We start from the raw sequence: 20635 nt of genomic DNA on the forward strand, positions 1-20635 counted from the left end.
TCAGGAGAGAGAGAGAGAGAGAATCTTAAGTATGCTCCATGTCCCAACGTGGAGCCTGACGCGGGGCTCGATCTCACAACCCTGAGATCATGACCTAAGCCAAAATCAAAAGTCGGAGCTAACCTGACTGAGTCACCCAGGTGCCCCAAGTCATTCTTAATGAGAACTTAGATAGAACCTTTCCTTTCTCAATGACGGAGAAAGCTTTTTTAAACTGGATATTATTATTATTTACATTATTGTTATTTCTATTACTTCTTGTGAATTATAGCATATGGCTTTCAAAAGTAGACTGCAAGCTCTTCAGAGGATGGGAGTGAATCCTATCACCTCTGTATCTTCAACACCTAGGATGGTGCCGAATGCATAAGAGGTCCTTGATAAATATTTTGTTATGAATGAGGGAATAGTTGTGCAAATATCAAATAAGTTAAATGTCTTAATGAGTCATTGAATTTTCACCTTACCCCTATTATTGTACTAGCTGAACTCGGCTAAAACACAACTAAAACACAATGAGTTAAAAAAGATAAGGTACAGCCTTTCTTACAGTGCCAAAGAAACGAAGCATTCACCTTGACACTTAGGATTAATCTAAAAAGAATATGTGAGAAATTTTGAATGGACAGAGAAGGTAATGACAAACTAATTATCTGATATCTTAAAATCTATAGGTGACTTTTAATATTTTGTATGTTTTTTGACAGTTTTCTTTTTTATGCATGTTATATAACTTAGATCACATAATACATTACCATTTTGTATTTCAGCTTTTTTAAAAAAAAATATGAAACTTTAGGTTTAGTGAGGTCAGGCATGATGTCCTTCTTGCTCACCATCTTATCCCTAGGACCTGACACAATTGTCAGGTATGTATAAACACTTAATACTATTAAGTATTGCAGAATATTGAACATATGGTAAATACATACTAGTATAACAGTGAATATATACTATGAAAATATCTCATAAAAAAGCATTACAACAGATTTTCCCTGTGTTGAACACATCATGATGAGAGTACTGTAAGTCTTTAGGCACAAGTCTTTAGGTGTAGAATCTTATTGATACTTTATTTCCTCTGCCAAAAGGTGAATTACTAGACCAAAGAGTATGATCATTTTTAAGGCTCTAGGCTCAACGATGGTATCAATATGAACACCTACAATAGAATATGAGGGTGTCCAGGTCATCACATACCTGCTGTAATTTGACAGGTAAAGATGCCTTCAAACTGTATTCATTCTTTAATAAGTGAGGCTGAGCTCTTTCTCACCAAATGTTTATTAGTCATTCACATTTCCTCTTTTTGGAAAGTAGTTGTTTATGTTTTTATTAGGGACAATATCTTAAGGCATTGAAATCATATCCTTTTTTTTTAATACTTTATTTATTTATTCATGAGGGACACACAGAGAGAGGTAGAGACACAGGCAGAGGGAAAAGCAGGCTCCCTATGGGGAGCCCAATGCAGGACTCAATCCCAGACCCTGGGATCACGACCTGAGGCAAAGGCAGATGCTCAACCACTGAGCCACCCAGGTGCCCCGAAATCATATTCTTAACGTGTTAAAAAGGGCCCTGTTTAGTTTATATTTGGGGATTTCCTTTTGCCCAGCTACCTATTTGGACCTGTCCTGCATGTCTGTACAAATGCTATGTGGCTCATCCAGGTGGTGTCTATAGAAGCTCACTGAAAACTACAGAGCACTAAACATGGGCCAGAAATTACTATAAATTTTACCTGCTATTACATTTGTAAAGAGATGAGACTGCATCTGTCAGCTCCTCTCAGGTTTACATAGTTCCTTTTTTAATGTTTTCAGAATTATCCTTAAGAGCAGCTACAGTGCAAAGACTGACAGAATTAATGAGTATTAGGAAACAGCCCTATTTCTAAAAGACAGAGTAAGCGAAGCAGATATTTTACATGAGGTAAAACAGAGAATCACCTGAGATAAGCCTACAATTTTTCTCAACATGACATTAGTAAACACACTAGGTACTAAATATAAGATGAAGACAACCCAATGTGGATTCTGGTGCAGTCCATTTTCTTTCTAATAGTATCTGTAGTCAAATTTAGTCTAGTGTGGGAGTCAGGACCATTATATAATAAGATCAATTCGAGTCCTAGAGAATAAACAACAGGATAAGGATGGTGTTTCGAGCTATGTGTTAAGGCACAGCTTACTGAAGAGGCCTGAAAAATCAATAAGAGTGGACTAATAATTGTGCTTTTAAAGAAATATGAATGGAGTTCACTTGAAAAAATAAAAATTAACCATATAAATGGTAGCTCGATGTAGGAAATATTGTGTTTCAGCCAAAATGCAAAACACATTATATTCCAGTATTGTTAAGGCATAGCAGAAGTCTGTATTTATATAGAATTAATGCCAAATTTAATTTTTTTCTTTAAATGTCTGGGCACAATTAGACCTGGCTCCTTCTTAGGTTTTCAAGGTTCTTTTCTTAAGAAGATATTTTATGCTTGGACAAGACATTATTGGATAGGATGATAATAGGCCTTTGATACAAATGATGTGCTGATGAGACTTTCAATCCTGGTCAATCACAAAACTAATTAAACTCAGGTAGGTGGTATGCTTGGCTCTTCAACCCATTCCTTTGCTGAAGTGCTTATGGTCAAAGATAGATAATTCTTCTGAGAAATATAAACATTGTAAGAGAAAACCAATGAGCTGAGGGACAAATGAGTAGATGAACATTACAAACTGTAGTGTAAGTGCATGTTGGTTACTGAATGAAGAGGAATTTCATATTTAAAAATCAACAGTCTTTATTGCTACTTTCCATAAAGTTGTTTCCTTCTTTGAAGTAGATTCAGAAAAGGTTAGGATCTTAGTAAAGGAAAGGTCTGTAAATAAACAATTTTACTCAAAATTTAAAATCTCTGTAAAAGAAGATATTTGAGTTTATGAAATTAAATTTTAGAATCTTCGAGAAAATTTTACTCTTTATAGTTTGAATTCGCTATTATTTTTTAGTGGATAGTTTCTGTTTAGAATCTGTAGATATGTCCATAATACTTATTTGAATTTTTCCTGAGACTGGTAAATGTCATTATCATTACTTCAGGAATAAAAACAGCAGACAAGTGTTGTTTGCTCAAGGGGATCTTGTGATTGAGTAAAAAACAACTTTATTCTTAGCTATTCTTTATGTGACAAAAACACCCATGAGAATTCTCGTAAAATTTTTATCTTTAGGGCCAATGCTAGTCAAATGGTAGTAGAGGTGCATCGCACTTACCAAGTATAAATATGATAATTGCTTAGTCTGCTATGTAATCGATGTCTGCTATGGGTGCAGCAGTTGGCAAAAAAAAAAAAAAAAATGTTCAGCCTAAGAAAGAAAACACAGAGTAACGAAAATAGAACTGGACTTAGAGTCAAAAGCCCTCAACTGAAGTCAAATTCTAGTCTCAACCTCTTTAACAAATAATTATGGACAAGCCATCTATTTTTCTCATTTAGGAAAAAAGGATGTAATCAACACTGGACATCTGAGAAATTCAAGTGAAACAAAAATTATCCAAGGAACTCTTAAGGAATTTTATAGGAAAATAACTTTCCTTGAGACGATCATCTTAGAAGGCATTGCCTATTATCTATTGTAAGTACTCAGTAATCTAGATTCGAAGAATCGCATGTAAGCATGATCCACCACTGAGGGCCAGCTATAATGTTGTCATATGTTCATTTTTATTTTTTGCTCATTGCACTATGATAAAAGAGTCTTTGTTTGACCTAAATCAACATTCATGTCAACCATGTTAGATAACCTTTCAAAAGTCATTAATGAAATTGCAGTGGAAAGAAATTCAGAATCAATTTATTTCATTACAAAAGAACACTTTCTACAATAAATAAAATAAATTCTAACTAACTCTGACATGGGTGGCAGCCAGAAGTGACCTTCAGTAATACTGGTAAACAGAACAAAATAAAAACACAACTGGAAAGGTGTTAATGCTACCTTATTAGCATTCCTATCATTGATATTTCTGAACTGTCTTGGGAAAGATGCTCCTTTCCTTTGTTCCTTTGGTACTTAACTTTTTTTCTTTAATTACAAGAATGAGAAAATATATGTGCAAGGGTGGAAGTGGAATTAAGCCTTTTGAAAGGTAGTCAGCATTAAAAAAAAAAAGAATATTAGACTGTTTATTCTAAACTTAATTTTAGAGCAAACTGACAAATAGGTTAGGAACCTAAAAATTTCAAGATGAATTTATCTAAACTATTTGGTTAAAAAAAAGATTATTACCAAGAAGCACTGTACCTCAATGATACGATGTGTTTTTCCTGAACAAATGTTCCTCTATTTAAGCAGACTGTGTGGCATTTGCTCATATTCAATAACTGTGGAAATTTGGAACAAGGTTTCTTCTTTTTATTTTATTTTTTTTTTAAGAAAAAGTGTTTAATTCCTTTGCTATGTGCCAGGCACAACTTATGCACGAGTTAATAGGAAATGTTCTGTGTAATGAATTTATTATTTGACCTGACAATAATAATGATAGCCAATTATTCACTAGCAACTCAACATGTCTAAGTTATTTCAACTTGTGTATTATTGTTTGATTCTGAGATCTGGAGCCAACAGCTGCTGGATGGTAAAATATGACTTGCATGTTCATTCCAGCTCAAGCAAGCGATAAACTGAAATTTTTACTTGGGAAATTTAGAAGAAGGGTCTAATTCATGTTAATGCAGTGTTATGAAACACATAGGAAGTACTTTAATGGCTCATGCCTTGGGCAGGTGAAATTAAACATATTTTAAACGTGGCCCGATAAATAACTAGTTACAATTATTTTCATTACACTATTTAGACAAATAAAAATAGCACTACTGTCTGAATTTCCCAGTCTCAGAATTAATTACAGGCAACAACACATTCTGATCCCATTTAACAAGATTGTCTTTAAATAGTGTTTTTAATGGAAAGATCAAAATAGTGGTTTAATGTTTACTAAGTACTAGGCATATTTCCATAACAGCCAGAGTGAAAATCTAGACTCATCTTACATATGTCACTTCAAGTAAAGCCACTGTTCTCCACAAAAATTCAGTCTACATTCACCACCCAGAAAAGCACATCGGCCCACGCATAACATGAAGTGGATCTGTGTGTCCATTGTCGAGTAACATACCAGCACCCTGAGAGCACAGTAAGAGGTGAGGGAAGAGGTGTCCGAAAAACAGCTGCCTGATTAAATAACTCTTCGATCCAAGCTTCTAAAAGTTAGAGGGGTCTTTGTGTGCTCTCTCTTCCAATCTCTCACCACTTTAGAAAAGCCCCAAGGAATGGGGTCATTAAGCCACTTCTTGAATTCTTCGAGGTCCAAGAAATAAACAGATCAAGAACAACAGCCATTCTATTATCAGGATATGTTACAAGAGAAGAGCACCATTCCCAGTCTAATACATTCCAAATAAAAACCAGGATCTAAATAAATATACGTAGTTTTCAAGATAGAAAACTTATGCTAACCATGTAAAAATTTGAAGGCGAGGTTCGTGCTAATGCAGAGGGTTATGACCATGAGCGAATTTGGCCGCCTGGAAGTCTCAGATGGTGAATTCACTTTGTGCGTTCCCCCCAACCCACGGTCTGGCTTTCAGCTTTGTAGCCTCAGAAACTTGATCTCACCCGTGTTTCAGAGTGGATTAGATCTTTGCATGAGAATTCAAGTGAACTAAGCTCACAAGAGCTAATGTAATAAGACCAGAATGCCAAATTATCACTTCAAAATGAAGAGCTTGTTGAGGACCTGCCTGGATACTTGTTTTCAGTTTGATCAGGGATTTATCTTAGAGATAGTGCTGGGATGGGCATGACCAATAGTTGCTTCATACAGTTACATTTTTATTACCATGTAGGAGGCCAAGAATATTCCTTTTTTTACATAAGCTTAAGAGGAAGAATAGCTCAAAAGTCAGCAAAACCATTATGTGCTGATTTGATAGTTTAATGTTCGGAGTTCAATCTTATATCCAAGTTCTTAGAACGGAAGAATTTGAGGAATATCGCTGCGGCCCTCAGATCCTGCCTGCATAGTCTATTACTTCAGCAGAGTTTCTTCTCTCTGATATCTGGTAATCTAAGGTATTTTGCAGAGCAGATATGGCTACTTTCTGGTATTATCTTAAAGGTTAAAAAAGTGACACTCTGTAGGTATCAGCCCATCTCCTTATTTTATAAAAATAAGAATTTCTCTTATAAAAACAATGTCTCAGGACACTGTAAAGTGTTCCCTCTCCCCTTTGTTTCCCCGGTGGTACTATTATTATTTTTTAAAAATTTTTTTAAAAATGTATTTATGATAGTCACAGAGAGAGAGAGAGAGGCAGAGACACAGGCAGAGGGAGAAGCAGGCTCCATGCACCGGGAGCCCGACGTGGGATTCGATCCCAGGTCTCCGGGATCGCGCCCTGGGCCAAAGGCAGGCGCCAAACCGCTGCGCCACCCAGGGATCCCTATTATTATTTTTTTTTACAAGCCATACTCTTAAAAAATATTTGTCTCCTTCAGTACATTTTCTTTTTGTAATTCAAAATTGCCTTAGAGGTTTCTTTGAATTGTCACTCGCAAATCATTTACCTAGTAAAAGTTTTAAATAAGAACAATACTACTATTTGTTCTACATCAGGATATGCTCTTTTTGGAAGAGTTCTAGTGTGATAAACTAACTTTCACATAGTACCAACTAAAAAGACAGCTGGGAAATACAACAAACAATGAACTAATAAATTTCATTTATGATGAGCAAATTAACCAAATTTGGACTTCTGCTCATCTTTAGGGACCTATTGCAAATATCCCTTCCCCTGGGATAGCTGTTCTGATTATGTCCCCACTGCATTCCGTTCTGCTCTTGCTTTGACCATAGCTTTTACTCGCCATTTGTTTACCAAATTGGACATTCTTTTTATTAATTTTTAAATATTTTATTTATTTGAGAGAGAGCATGTAAGTGAGAAAGAGCATGTGTGTGTGTGTGTGTGTGTGTGAGAGAGAGAGAGAGAGAGAGAGAGAGAGCACGCATACATGGAGGGTGGAGATAGAGGGAGAAGCAGGCTCCCTGCTGAGCAGGGAACCAGAGGCAGGGCTCCATCCCAAGATCCCAGGACCCTGGGATCAGGACCTGAGCCGAAGGCAGCCACTCAAAACGACTGAGCCACCCAGTGCCCACCAACTTGGGCATTCTTGAAGTTCAGCTCTGTGCACTGCTTTGAGTAGATGCTCAATAAATCCTGAATAAATCACATACACTTCTATTTGTGTGTGTGTGTGTGTGTGTGTGTGTATCTGCAAAAGATGAAAACTTAGAGCCTCTCCTTTTTAAAATTAAAACTGAAAACTGAAACACTTGGAAAGATAATCTTAGTCTTACACTAGAAAGTGCACCTTATTTTGCAGTCCGAGAAATGAGCTGATCCATGATTTTGACAAGGTTTTTAGAATGGGGGAGGATGAAACTTAGCTGGTTCCAAATAAGGAAAGAAATTTGTATTTGAAAGTGATATTTAAAAAACAGAAGATTAAAATAAAATATTTTATATTTTTTTTGTGGCCAGTAATACTTATTTATTCCATGCCAAGTGAGGACTATAAATGCCAAGGCCTTTTAAAAAAGCTTTTGCTGTTTTCTTTTTAAGGATGATTTTGTGCCCAAATTAAGAGAATACCTTTTGCACTTCTGATTAAATATTAAAATATTGTATATCTGCTGTTGTCACATGATCACAATATAATTCTAATGAAATTCAGGTGATGGATGTAACAGTCTTTAAAGAAGGGTGCTTTACTGAATAGTCATAAGAAAAATTTTTAAAAATATTATTTAAACTGACTTCTTGTAATATTCACCAGAAAAAATGCTTTCCTTTTATTTCTTAAAGATTTTATTTATTTATTCATGAGAGACAAAGAGAGAGAGAGGCGGAGACACAGGCAGAGGGAGAAGCAGGATGCATGCAGGGAGCCTAATGTGGGACTGGATCCCGGGACTCCAGGATCACACCCTCGGCCGAAGTCAGGCGCTAGACCGCTGAGCCACCCAGGGATTCCCAAAAAAATGCTTTCCTATGTGATAAAATCCATGTAATAGTTTTCTTTAAGCAACCCAAATCTTTCATATACACCACGGTACCAGGATAGTGGGCTCACATGAGTACAAAGTGATGACTAGTAACAAAAAATATAATTCAGTAAACAATCAGATTAATTTTCCCTTCTTTGCTGATGTCTATAATTCCTCTGAATTAGAGAAATATAACCCAGGACCACATGGTATGGTAACTAATCACACACAAAAATGACATCAACAAATACAGTTTGTAGCAAAGTAATTTACAAACTCAGCATACCCAGCCAGTTAATAAAACATTCATGCAGAGGTGAACATGCTTAAGTCAAAGAAATTACTTTTGCTCTTTTATAAGAGCATGTTTCTGGATAAGTTTTTAGCCTCATGTTTTGGAAAAGGTGACATTTTCATTTTGGCCTTAAGAACCTGCCTAAAGGGATCCCTGGGTGGCGCAGCGGTTTGGCGCCTGCCTTTGGCCCAGGGCGCGATCCTGGAGACCTGGGATCGAATCCCACATCGGGCTCCCGGTGCATGGAGCCTGCTTCTCCCTCTGCCTGTGTCTCTGCCTCTCTCGCCTCTCTCTCTCTCTCTCTCTGTGACTATCATAAATTAAAAAAAAAAAAAAAAAAAAAAAAAAAAAAAAAAAAAACCTGCCTAAGCCAAGAACATCCCAATTTAATTTTAAAATAAAATTTATCATATAATTATAATCATTACTACAAAGTTATATTCTATTTCCAATATTTAAGAAATAAGCACTAACCAAGAAAAATGCATGTTAGATTAAGTATAAAAAGGTATATTTCTACATGTTATTTTTAAATATTTTCAACGCTTTACGACGCAACATATAAAGCAATGTAGGTGAAATGTAGTGAATAACATTTTTAACTCCTCAGATAAGCATGACTAGAACTGTACTTATTAAGGGGAAAACAATCTAGGACTTGAAATACTGATGGCCAAAGAGATGTATTTTGAAAGTGAACAGAGCGAGCCAAAATTCTAAGTGGCTTGCAATGCATAATAATTTTGTGACACTCTGATCACACTATTTCTTTTCATAAGAACCCACCCCTTCAATGCCATTAGTTAACCACATGGTTATTATATTTAGCTTGATTCACTATAAATGCCGTTATAACACCTGTGGTTTCCCTCATTAAGAACTGAATGGATGGGGTCAGGGGTTGAAAGGGCAGCATATGTGCTATGAAAGAACTAGTTAACATAGCCTATTATATTGGTGCACTGGTAAATCTCATTTCTATTCATCAGATGATTAGTTCAATCAATATTTATTCCTCTATGCTCCCTTTGTCTTGTGCTACAAAGGAGGCATCCTTCAATTCATGGCATAAGCCTTGTTATCTATGAATTTGTAGCTTAATTTGAGAGGGAATATTTTATTTATTTGGCAGTCCTGAATTCTTTGATTCCTTTCCTCTCTAATTATCATTAGGTAGTATAATGGAGTTTTGTGTAGATTATTTATAAATAGATGCTATTAACAGTTTCTTTTTATGCGACTCAAGTACCACATGTATTCATTTCTTCCTTTTGAATGCTCTGGAAAGTTGTGTCTGTTTCTCTAAATATGTTTGAATTTGGAAGTCTGGATTGTGAAAGCAAAGATAAGAATGATTTTCTCTCTCAAATATTCATTCTTCTTGTCTGAGTGGGTGGTTATAGGCACATACATATACATATTGTGTATCAGTGTGTATCAACAGACGCCTCCAAAGACTGCTATTATCTGCTAGGGATTCTGTTAAGTCAGAGATTCTATTCAAAGTAAGATAAATATTTGCAAGAAGCTGTAATTGGAAGATGATTACAAAATTACAGGAATAATACTTTATGTGTACAGTGCTCATTTTATCAAAGGTCATTATTCATTATATTACAAAAGATTTATTTCATTTGTCTACTTAATTTCTATCCTTTAGATAAGAATGGATCGAACAGTAAAACTACATTGAGACAAAATATTAATTATCAAGCACAATGTCCACTCCTTATATTTACTTTTTTGTATATTTTAACATCACAATAAAATGTTTCATTACATTAAATTTGTGGCAGTATAATTTAAAACTTCTATGTTGTGTTGCCTTTATAGAATAGATACAAAAATGACAGTTTTAAAAAATTCTTTTCTCAGTAATAGAACAAGAAAAAAATATGTATGTACTAAGTCACCTCAATCACTAACAACTTCTGCACGAATAATACACATGCTCATCATCTTTGATATGCTACAATCTGGACAGAATTTGGTGGTTTTAACTTTGGAATTAATTCTCCTATTTCCTCATATAATTATCTGTAAGGCTTAAATTTCACCAAAGTACAGTAACAATAATGTTATTGTTCACAATTTAGAACCTCACTTTATTTACAAATTTACAAAACACCAGCAGACCTACCTATGTAGAATTTTTTAACTTGATAATTTACTAGAATAATTTTAAACTCTATATTAATTGAATCCTATACTAAGTCCTTCAAGTTAAAGGTATATTATTCATTGCAGTGGAAAAAATCTAGTTAATGTGCTGTGATTCACATTTCTATTTTTTTAGGACTGTTGTTAGTAAAAAGTATAAAAACTACAATGGTCACATTACTTTTCTAAAAGGTGGATACACGTTTATAAAATGTGATATAATAGCTGAAAAGAAAGTTTCACTTGCCTTTTTTTATCTAGAAAAACTTGAATCATGTTAAAATCCTGGTGCCAATTCTATCTATATATGCTAACTTCAGGGAAAAAGTAGGTATTATGACACAGTTCCAGCATCATTTTCATGAAGACCAACCCTAAAAGTTAATATTTTCTTGGTATTGTAAAAGTCCTTGGTGCTGTAAAATTAGGTTTCATGATTCTGTAACATTTAAATTTGAAATACAGTGTATTTGCATTACATTCACACCAGATAACTGCTTTTAAGGCTGCTAATAGTTTAGTATTTAACAAATTGTTACCAAAATAAGTAAATGTTAACATTTGTATTTGACTAAGAGTATAAAATACTCGTTATTTACATTTAAGCAAAGCTTCACATAAACCACTTTAATAATGATTCTAGAAACCATCTTCCAAGGGTTTTCTAAACAGTATAGCAAAAGCTATACTGCTGTTGATGTAAAATCCAGGACTTCTAAGTTTTAAATGAATTCTAACAAAGGAGTTTTAATCTTGTAGTCCTCATGTTTATAAGGCCTGCTGTTCAGAATTTCTCCCTTTATGTTTCCATTCTGGTTTCCCAGTTCCTGATTATCTGAAGATCTAGAAAAGTAAAAAGCCTTGGTGCTACTAATACATATCCCAAAAGCTGAGAATGTCAAACACGTCTGTGCCATAGTAGCTGTAAATTCACTCAGGATGATGGGGATGGGGGGAGGAGAGAGTCCCAGGATGTAACCACCTAAGAAAATATTTTATTTTTCTGGCTTAATATTTTTTTCCAAAAATACTTGACATAGAGATTTAGAATTTTTCTTTAAGCTGTTTAAACATTCACTTTTCAGTAAGACAGCTTACTGGATTACTTAATGAACAATTATTAATGGACTATTGACAGAGATGTCCTTCCAGCAATTTTTTTTATTATTTGTGGATGGTGGGATCTTGGATAGAAATATTTAATTGGAATTTGTGGGAGAAATTAAGATAGGAATTCTGGTTAGCAATATTTAACTGGAATTTGTGAAAAAAATTAAGATAGAGAATTCGTTTAGGAAATCTAAAGGCCTGGCCGGCAGGACATTCAGAGCTCCAGACTTCCAAAGGGCTACCATACCCTTGAGAGCAAGCTGCTGCTTTTCTAAAGTTAGCAGTTAATAAAAATTAACTACCTGAAAATAATAGATGAAAACTGGGCTTTACAAAAGCCAAGCCCTATCCTTGTTTACAGCAAGCATAAAACCAGATTTCTAATCCGTAGGAGCCACAATCACCTATTGATTGCGACGACATCTGTGCCCCTGTTTTGGGAAGCAGGGTTTTCTGTGGAGGCAGGGCTGAAAAATCCGACCATTTCTGTGCGCCTGTGTAATAAACAGCTGACAGACAGGCCTCTTAGGAAGGAGTCTTGAAACCCGTACTTGGGCTCACTCATTTCTCACCTATGGATCGACCCAATTAAAAGTCTTTCCTTCCATCTTCAGAAGTTATTCTTTTTCAATAATGTAATCTGTGAAGTAGCATCACTAGAACTCAAGTGGTACCCTCTAGCAGACAAAGAGTGAAATGCTTTGTGTGCCACCAAATACAACCTCCTTCGCCCCAGGCCAGCCCTGAGTAAGCCGAAATCAGTTCAGCAGTGGGCAGGACAATGACCTCAAAGATCAGAGCTTCTTAACCCCTTTCTTACCCTAGAGCTTCCCTCAGGATAAAGTCTCTTAACTGCCATAGACCTACCAGGGGCAGAAGGAGATGGAGGGTGGGTTTGCTGGATTGGTCCCGAAGCGACCACTGAATCCTGAACCAAGTTTAGGTCACACAAAGAGGCCTGACTTGGGAGAGCTGCCAAATGTAAGCCGTGAAGCCGAGGCCAAAATCCCAGTCACTGGATCACCTTGGGATGGGGAGTGTGTGTGTGTGTGTGTGTGTGTGTGTGTGTTGGGGGGAGTATGGGGGAAATGGAGTGGATACACTGTAAAGCAGAGTTCAAAACCGTCCCCTCCCCCTGATGTAAGGCTGATTAGTAGCCCAGGCACAAGAGAAAGCTGATTCGTTTCCGCTCTCACTTCTCAAGTTCACACTCAAGTTCAACCCCTGACTCCCACAAGACGTCTGAGTAGCCCAGACCTTTTGTCAACTTATCCTTAAGGAACAGCCCCTGATGCTGCGGGAGGGCATAGCCTGTAGGAAGTGCACAGGGGTCAGGAAAGGAGAGCCTGGGAGGTGGAGAAAAAGACTCTGCCACCTTGTAAGCTTCCTTTTCTTCCAGGGCGAGCACCCCCCACCCCCTTCCCCCTCGCCGGAGAGCCGCTTTAAGTTAGGACTTGTAAACTCTTCTGGGCAGCTTGGCGAGGGTGACAGCCTTCTGGAAAGCGAGTGAGTGTGGGCTGTCGACTGGTTTCTGAAGGTGAGCACTAGGCGAGCGCCTGGCTTTCAAGCCTTCAGGCTGCTGGAGCCCGAGGCGATCCGGACTGCCTGGCATAGTGCTGCTTCAGGAGCAGCGCGATCAAGCTACAACCCACTCCTGCCCCGCACCGCCGCTTTCTTTAATTTAAGGGGGAGAGCGAGCGGCTTTTGCGCCGCAGGTCCTAGTGCCGGGTGGGAGCCGACACGACGCGTGGTTTCCGACCATCAGAACGTGGTCCTGCCGTGGGAGGAATGTTGGAAGGGGAGAAGTAAGGGAAGGGCGACCCGGCGGCCCCAGACCCGAGCAGGGGAAGCCGAAAGGAGGGGGATGGTGGTGAGACGGGGCAGAAACAGCAAAACAAAGACTGGGGTGGGGGCGTCTTTCCCTTACAGGTTCTATACTCGCCAGTTGCCCGAGTACAATTTTCTGAGAGAATCTGGACGATGCCGCATGTGACCAAACCCCCAACTGGGACACTCAACCGGAACCGGCTCGCAAGCCCCGGAGCTCCCACTCCGAGTTCGCGGGGTCCATCACCCCACCTGGATGGCTAGCTCCCTCCCACTCACTTCCCTGGACAACCTCTCTGTTCTTCCCCCTCCTTCCCTTTCCTGCCACGTCCCAGCGCCCAGCCAGTCCCTGCCCCGGCGTCCAAGCTCCAAGCTCCGGGGTTCACTTTGTGCGGAGCACGAGAGCAAGCCCGCTGCGCCCCGCCCCCCAGGGCCCTCCTAGAGAGGTAGGTGCTGGCGGGGGAGGGGGCGGGGGGCGGGGGGCGGGGGCGAGTGGGAGAGGTGCACTGCCGGCTAGAAGACGAGGAGCGTTTGCAGTCCGACCTTCCCTAGCTCTACCTGCCTAGTCCACCTGTCGCCGGGTCAGGGACGTAGGGAGGCCCGGGGCTGGCCTCTCCAACTTTCTGTTTGTTGCCAGGCCCCGGAGGGCGTGCGACGGGTAGCGGAGAGCCCCACAAAGAGCCGTAGAGTGGCCAGGAAGAAAAAACGGGGCGAGGCAGGTGCCCGGAGACTTGCACACGTCCCCACGGCAAGCTGGCTCTCGGCCCGCTCTTCAAGAAAAGAGTAAAGTTGTGGCCAAGCAGAAAGTGGGGGGGAGCGGGTCCAAGCACAGCGCGCTGGAGACCCGAAGGTCCCGGCACTGCCGGGGAGGAGACCGACGTAGTGGCTCCGTCCAGCCGGCCGGGCCGTCCACTGGGCAGCGCCGAGGGGACCCAGGGGAAGCCTCTCTCGCCCGCCCCCGGCGCGCCGCCCCGCGGCTGCCAGCTCGCCCCAGGGACCCGCCGCCGCCGCCGCCGCCGCTGGGGGTCTCGGCTCCGGGGCTCACCCAGCGGCCCCTTGACAAAAAGAGCATCCTCGGCCGCGGGGGGCGCCGGCTTCTCAGTCCTCTGGAACTTTCTCTGCGCAACTTTTTCGGGGCGGCGCTCGTCCGTGGACCGCGCGGGCTCCAGCACGCGGACCTGGCCAGGGCGGAGCGCCGGCGCAAGGGACGGGCGCGGGGGCCGATGCAGCGTCCGCGTCGGGTCCCGCGCCCGCGCCCGCGCCCCCCTGCCCACCGCTGCCGCGAGGCAGGGCCGGGCCAGCCCGAGTCCGTGAGTCCGTGCGCCCGCGCCCCCGCGCCCCCGCGCCCCCGCGCCCCGCCGCCTGCCCGTGCGCCCCGCGCGCCCCAGCCCCGCAGGCCACCGCCGCGCGCCGGGGGCTCCCAGCCGCCTCGTGGGGCCGCAGCCCGCGCCGGCTCCCGCTCCCCCCGGCGTCCGCGGCCGCAGCCGAGAGCGACGAGCACAAACGGTTCGGCGAAACTCCTGGCCCGGGAGGAAGCAACTAGCGCCGCTCCTCTCTCCAAAAAGCGCCCTCCTGCGTCCCTCCAGAACTCCCGAGAGGCATCCACACCTTCCCACAACTTTGCACGCCCGAGGCCATCGGCAGCCCACCTGCGAGCGCGGACCCCAGCCCCGCGCCCCGAGAGCCCCTTCCCGTGTGCGGGGTGCGCTCCCCTCCCCCCTCCGCAGGGGCCGGCGGTGGCCGGACCGGGGACCCTCTCGCTGTCCGCGGGCTCGCTTACCTCGCATGGTGTGGCCGCTCTCCCGCTCCGCGTAGTCATGAAGCTGCTCCCAGCCCGAACCCCGGAGAGCCCAAAAATCCTGCTCAGCACGAGTGAAGAAGGTGGTCGGCAAAGAGCTGCTCCGCCGAGAAAACCATCCCTTTAGGCGGACGCCTTGGCCGGAGGGTGACGTTTGCCGCCGCCGCCGCCGCCGCCGCTATGTTAACAGTTTTGATGATGGTGGTGATGACTGTTTTGATGGTTGTTTGGTTGTTTGTTTTCAGGAAGGGTGGGAAAAAAAAAAAAAAAAAAAAAAAAAAAAAGGTGCTGTCTGGCTGGTGCCCGGGTTTTGTTTTGCTTTTGTTTTTCTTTTTTCTTTCTCTCTAATGTGCTTGCTTTTTAAAAATGCCACCGCCTCCGGCTTAGAAGATTTCTTTTGTGATCACTTGGACTGAGGAGGAGGAGGAAGGGCAGAAGCAGCAGCAGGAGGAGGAGTTGGTGGTGGTTTTGTTAGTTACAAAGAAGAAGGAGAAGGAGCAAGGGGTGGGGGGGGGGAAAGGAAACAGAAAAGGAAGAAAGGCGGTGTGGATGGCAGAGCATGTGCGTTTTCACATGACATCTGTGCCTGTTAGCGGATCCAGTGAATTTTCACTGTTCAGTTACAGGGAGGAAGGGAGCGAGAGAGAAAGAGAGGAGAGAGATGGAGAGAGAGAGAGCCGAGAAGGGGCTTATACGCGAGGGCGGGTTTGGCCGGGACTCCCAGGCCCCGCCCGCTGTCAGCGCCGCCGCCTATCAGCGCCCGGCAGCGCTCGGAGGGGCCGGGGCCGGGGCCGCGGGGGAGGGGCCGCGCTTCCCGGAGGCGGGCGGGGGTGCGGGACGCGGCGGCCCGCGGCCGGCCCGAGCTGACACTGGCCGGGGAGACCGTCCGAGCTGGGCAAAGGAGCGGGCCCGGCCCGCGAGGGGCGCCGACCCGCAGGGGACACTCACGTCCGACCCCGGAGGCGGGGGAAGGCGCTGCCCAGTCCTTTCGGAGGCGACGGCCGTGCGGCTGCCCGGGTCCCCCGTTGCGTCCGTCTCTCGCAGCCGCCGCCTGCCCCGAGAGTGAGTTCTGAGTGCCTGGCAGCGCTCTGCAGAGTCCTCTTTCGGTAAACTCCGAATTTCTGGCGGGGCTTTTCGTGGCAGCAAAACGCCAATCAATTTCCATCACGTTGAGCGTGACCAAACTGCAGTCCCGTGCAAGGGCCATCCGCTTCCTTGAAAACCATCTTTCAGATGCTTCCCGCCCCGAATCCTAAAAACAGGAAGCACGACACACTTAAGATTTCTTCAGGGTGGTTTTTATTTTTTTTTTTTTAATTATTTTTTAAAAATGTTGTAATACTTTCTTTCGTCAAGGAAATTTTTATTAGCATTTGCAAAATCTCCTGGCATTGCGCTACCTCTATTCAAGGGTAAGAGCCCCAACTGTGGCTACCTCAGTGGTGCCAGGGAGATGGCTGAGGCCAGAGGGATGACTGTGTAAGTGCTGTTTATTTGACAAACGTGTAGGGCTCTAGGAGGGAGGACTCTTAAGCCCCTGGCTTTGAGAAGACACTTCTCTATTTATTGGAGACTGACAATTAAACGTGAGTATTTTGTATTCCTTAGGTGAAAACTGTCATCTATGACCATTTATTTGTATTTTGATAAAAATCCAGTGCATATGTCAAACCTGTTCATTTGCAAGTTTTCCTCTCTCAGTGGGCACAGTAAACACATAGTGATCACATCTACTCCCCGCCCCCATCCCCACCATAGTAGGTTAATTGGTCCCCTACAAAGCAGAGAGGGGAGAAATTTGCTTCTCTTACTCAGTCTTAAGCCATTGAGGCTTCTACTCATTAGCGTACCTGTTGGCAGAGCAGGCCTCATCATCATTCACCTGCCCAAATAATTTGATTTTTTGCTCTATTCATATTATGTCATGTGACAAAAAAAAATGCAATGCAAAATTGGCGATTATTTAGTTAATTACTGCACTCTACACGGCCAAGTAGTTTGTCCCTCCCTGTTTAAATAAGAAAATGGATTACTTGCTGAATCCTCCCTAGTGCTAAATTGACTTAGCCCTGCTATATGCCCTTCCATTTGCAAGCCAATGTGTAATTTAGGAAAATTTTAGTATTAAGAGTGAAAGTTGATTGAGTCTTTAATTAAATGAAATGAACAGAAGGAAGTCACTGTTCAGAATAGTTATTCTCTTATAAATACCTTTCCCCTAGATTTGTAATTGACACAGTAGTTAATCTTTTAAGATAATATTTAAGGCTCCCTGGTTTTATCATTTTTAATCAAGTAAAATATATTCATTATAACCACATTAAAGCTGCACTAAGTTATGCCTAATTTAGTTGCTTCATTAAAAATTACTGAATATAAAATAGTCAAGAAACAAATTGTGACTACAACATTTTAATTTTATGTGCTTCAAGCGGAGACACAGGAGTGTTGAAAGTTCCAAAGCCTTTGTAAACACTATAATTATTACTGTTGTGATTATTTTAGATTTCTATTTCTGATTAAGGAGAAATTTTGAAATTCAAGAATTTTAACTCTTTTCTTCTAGTCTTAAGTTCCTGAACATTTACTGAATTCTTAAATTTCTTTTACTGCTGGCTGCAATATCTGTAATTCTTAAAAAAGATAGTCAACATATATATGACAAGTGCCTTTCTCCCTTCCTTAGCAGTTTTCTATGTCCTTTGCTTTGTAGGTTCGACAATGCATGATTTTGCTTAGAGCTGTATCAAATAGTTTTTAATCTCTTCTGAAAACTTCTGAAAAAAATTATTATTTTTTTTTAAATTTTTATTTATTTATGATAGTCACACAGAGAGAGAGAGAGAGAGAGAGAGAGAGGCAGAGACACAGGCAGAGGGAGAAGCAGGCTCCATGCACTGGGAGCCCGACGTGGGATTCGATCCCGGGTCTCCAGGATCGTGCCCTGGGCCAAAGGCAGGCGCCAAACCGCTGCGCCACCCAGGGATCCCTGAAAAAAATTATTAATTAGAAGTAAAGACTTAAATTATATCATTTTTCAAAACTGTATTATATCATATATCGTGGTACAAAAGTATTTCTTTTTTAGAGTGGAATAAATGTTGATCATTGGTTATATTGTGGTGATCTGGGACATTTTGGATCTTCCTAAAAATTAAAAAAAACTGAGTTCTTGAGCTTTCCTAATAAGTTGCAAATTATGTCAACTGAATGGAACCCACTTGTTGTAAAATAAATCTTCAGGACTTAAAGAAATCAGCATTTTCCAAAAAGTCATAAAATACTTATGTATAATCGGATTTTTTTATAACCTGTCTGCCAGCAACTATCCATATTTTGATTAGCACAATAAGAATATATTGATATAATGTCCTTGCTCACATGAAGTGCAGTGTGAATTAATTAAGTAAATTGGCATTTACTTAAATGATTATGAAAGTATTTGATTTCCTATAATCTTGAAGCTCTGCTTTTGTCTCTGGGTCTGATGTTCTAAGGTGATATCTAAATTTTGGTAATTTTAAATAAAAGTCAGTAGATTACATAGCACTGTACTTAATCTCAAGAACTGATATAATTTCACTTATGTTCCTGCTAACCTGCTTTCTGGACATATCCCCACTCCTCGAGTTTAGCTACAAGGCCACAGTGTAATAATGACAAGAAGTATCCTGCCAGAGGCAAGGGTTTATTATGAGCCAACTAGGTAGGTTGAACATGGCACTTGGGATTATTTCAACTCAAAAGTGTTTGAACCAAAATAGGAAGTAATGGTTCACCATATGCTGAGCTGGGCAGTCTGTAGAGACTGTATTAAAGAACTATGAATCTTGGAGGAACATTGGCAATATTGATAATAGTATTACATTTGGAGTGACTAAAGGATTGGGTGTATAGGGGTGCTATGTGGCTGTGAAAGTTAAGAAAGATATATAAGGCTACCTTAAATATTGGGAAAATGAGGAAAAAATAAGAACCTCAAATATTTAAACCTATTAAATATGGAAATGGTGAAGTACTGAGCTCACTGTTGTTGGAGGCATCCAAGAAAGATTGAATGAAAAGCTTTGGTAAAATGCTCTAACATACAGATTTCTCTAGTGGTCTGAAAATTGTTTAGATTAGCTCCAATATCTCCTGCAAGTGTAAGTGTATTCACACAGAGGCAATTACGACAGCCCCAGCAGCTGCAACAGAGCTTTGCTTCCTAAGTCAGAGTGGAAGCTCCCTGAGAGCAGGGGCCAGGATTTCCTTAGAGTTTGGAACAGCTCTTGGTACTTTATAGGCACTTGACAATTATTGGTTGAATGGATGCTTTCCACCGTTTTGTCCACTGGATATGAACCAGAAATACATCAAAGACCTGAATAAGATCTCTTCTTAGTTTCTTTCTTTCTTTAAGATTTATTTATTCATGAGACACACACACACACACACACACACACACACACAGAGAGAGAGAGAGAGAAAGGCAGAGACACAGGCAGAGGGAGAAGCCAGGCTCCATGCAGGGAGCCCGATGTGGGACTGGATCCTGGTCTCCAGGATCAAGTCCTGGGCTGAAGGCAGGTGCTAAACTGCTGAACGTCCCCTCTTAGTTTCTAATGAATGGGAGGTGGAGCCAAGGGGAAGGAAACAGGGAAAGAGAAGAGTTTTTTTGGGTTTTGTTTTCCATTTTAAACTCTCCTAATTTGGGGAAGAAAGAAAAATGGTGTTTAGGTTTGGTTACATAATTATAAAAGAAAGCAAAATCTAGTAATTTTCATATTTATTACTATTCTCAGTTTTATCCTCAGTTGGAGAGTCTTCATAAACTTTTAGTACTTTTAAGTTCTGCTTCATTTTTAAGTGATGGATGCAAATTCAACAAATTTTCAGAATGAAAAAAAGAGAAAATTTGCTAAAAATGTATAGCTGGTGCTTTATGTAAGAAATTCGGAAGACTGTGTGTGGGCCAAAATAAAATGAATCCCAAGATGTGGAATAAGAGGTAAGGTAAGCTTTGAGAAAATGACAAAATAAACAGATTAAGGGGGGGGAAGAAAAGCTAACATTTATTGGATGAACTACACTATCTATCAGCCTATCTGATTTCTATTTCCTTAAAAAGCCTACATGGTGTGTATTATTTCTCACTCTCCTAACCCCTGCCTTCTTTTAAGATAAAGAAACACAGGCTCAAGTAGCTTGCTTAAGATCACAAATCCAAAAATGTTGGGACCGTGAATCAAACCCAGATGTAGCCGCTAAAAATCTAAGTTCCATAAGTACAGGAACCTTCCTGATTTTTTTTTTTTTCCGTGCTGAATCCCCAGAATCTAGCATCTTA

The 20635-nt window shown here is 41.2% G+C and overlaps 1 protein-coding gene across 1 annotated transcript in view; it reads right to left on the reverse strand.

Moving 5' to 3' along the window:
- RORB (RAR related orphan receptor B) overlaps positions 1-16003 on the reverse strand; it is a 196106-nt gene extending 180103 nt beyond the window's left edge. The window contains exon 1 of the mRNA XM_025423306.3: positions 15289-16003. Coding sequence (XP_025279091.1) covers positions 15289-15295 — 7 coding nt within the window. The 5' untranslated portion in view covers positions 15296-16003. The remainder of the gene's footprint in view (positions 1-15288) is intronic.
- Between the last annotated feature and the right edge of the window lie 4632 nt (positions 16004-20635).

Source organism: Canis lupus, chromosome 1, assembly GCF_003254725.2.
Source record: "Canis lupus dingo isolate Sandy chromosome 1, ASM325472v2, whole genome shotgun sequence".
NCBI lineage: Eukaryota > Metazoa > Chordata > Mammalia > Carnivora > Canidae > Canis > Canis lupus.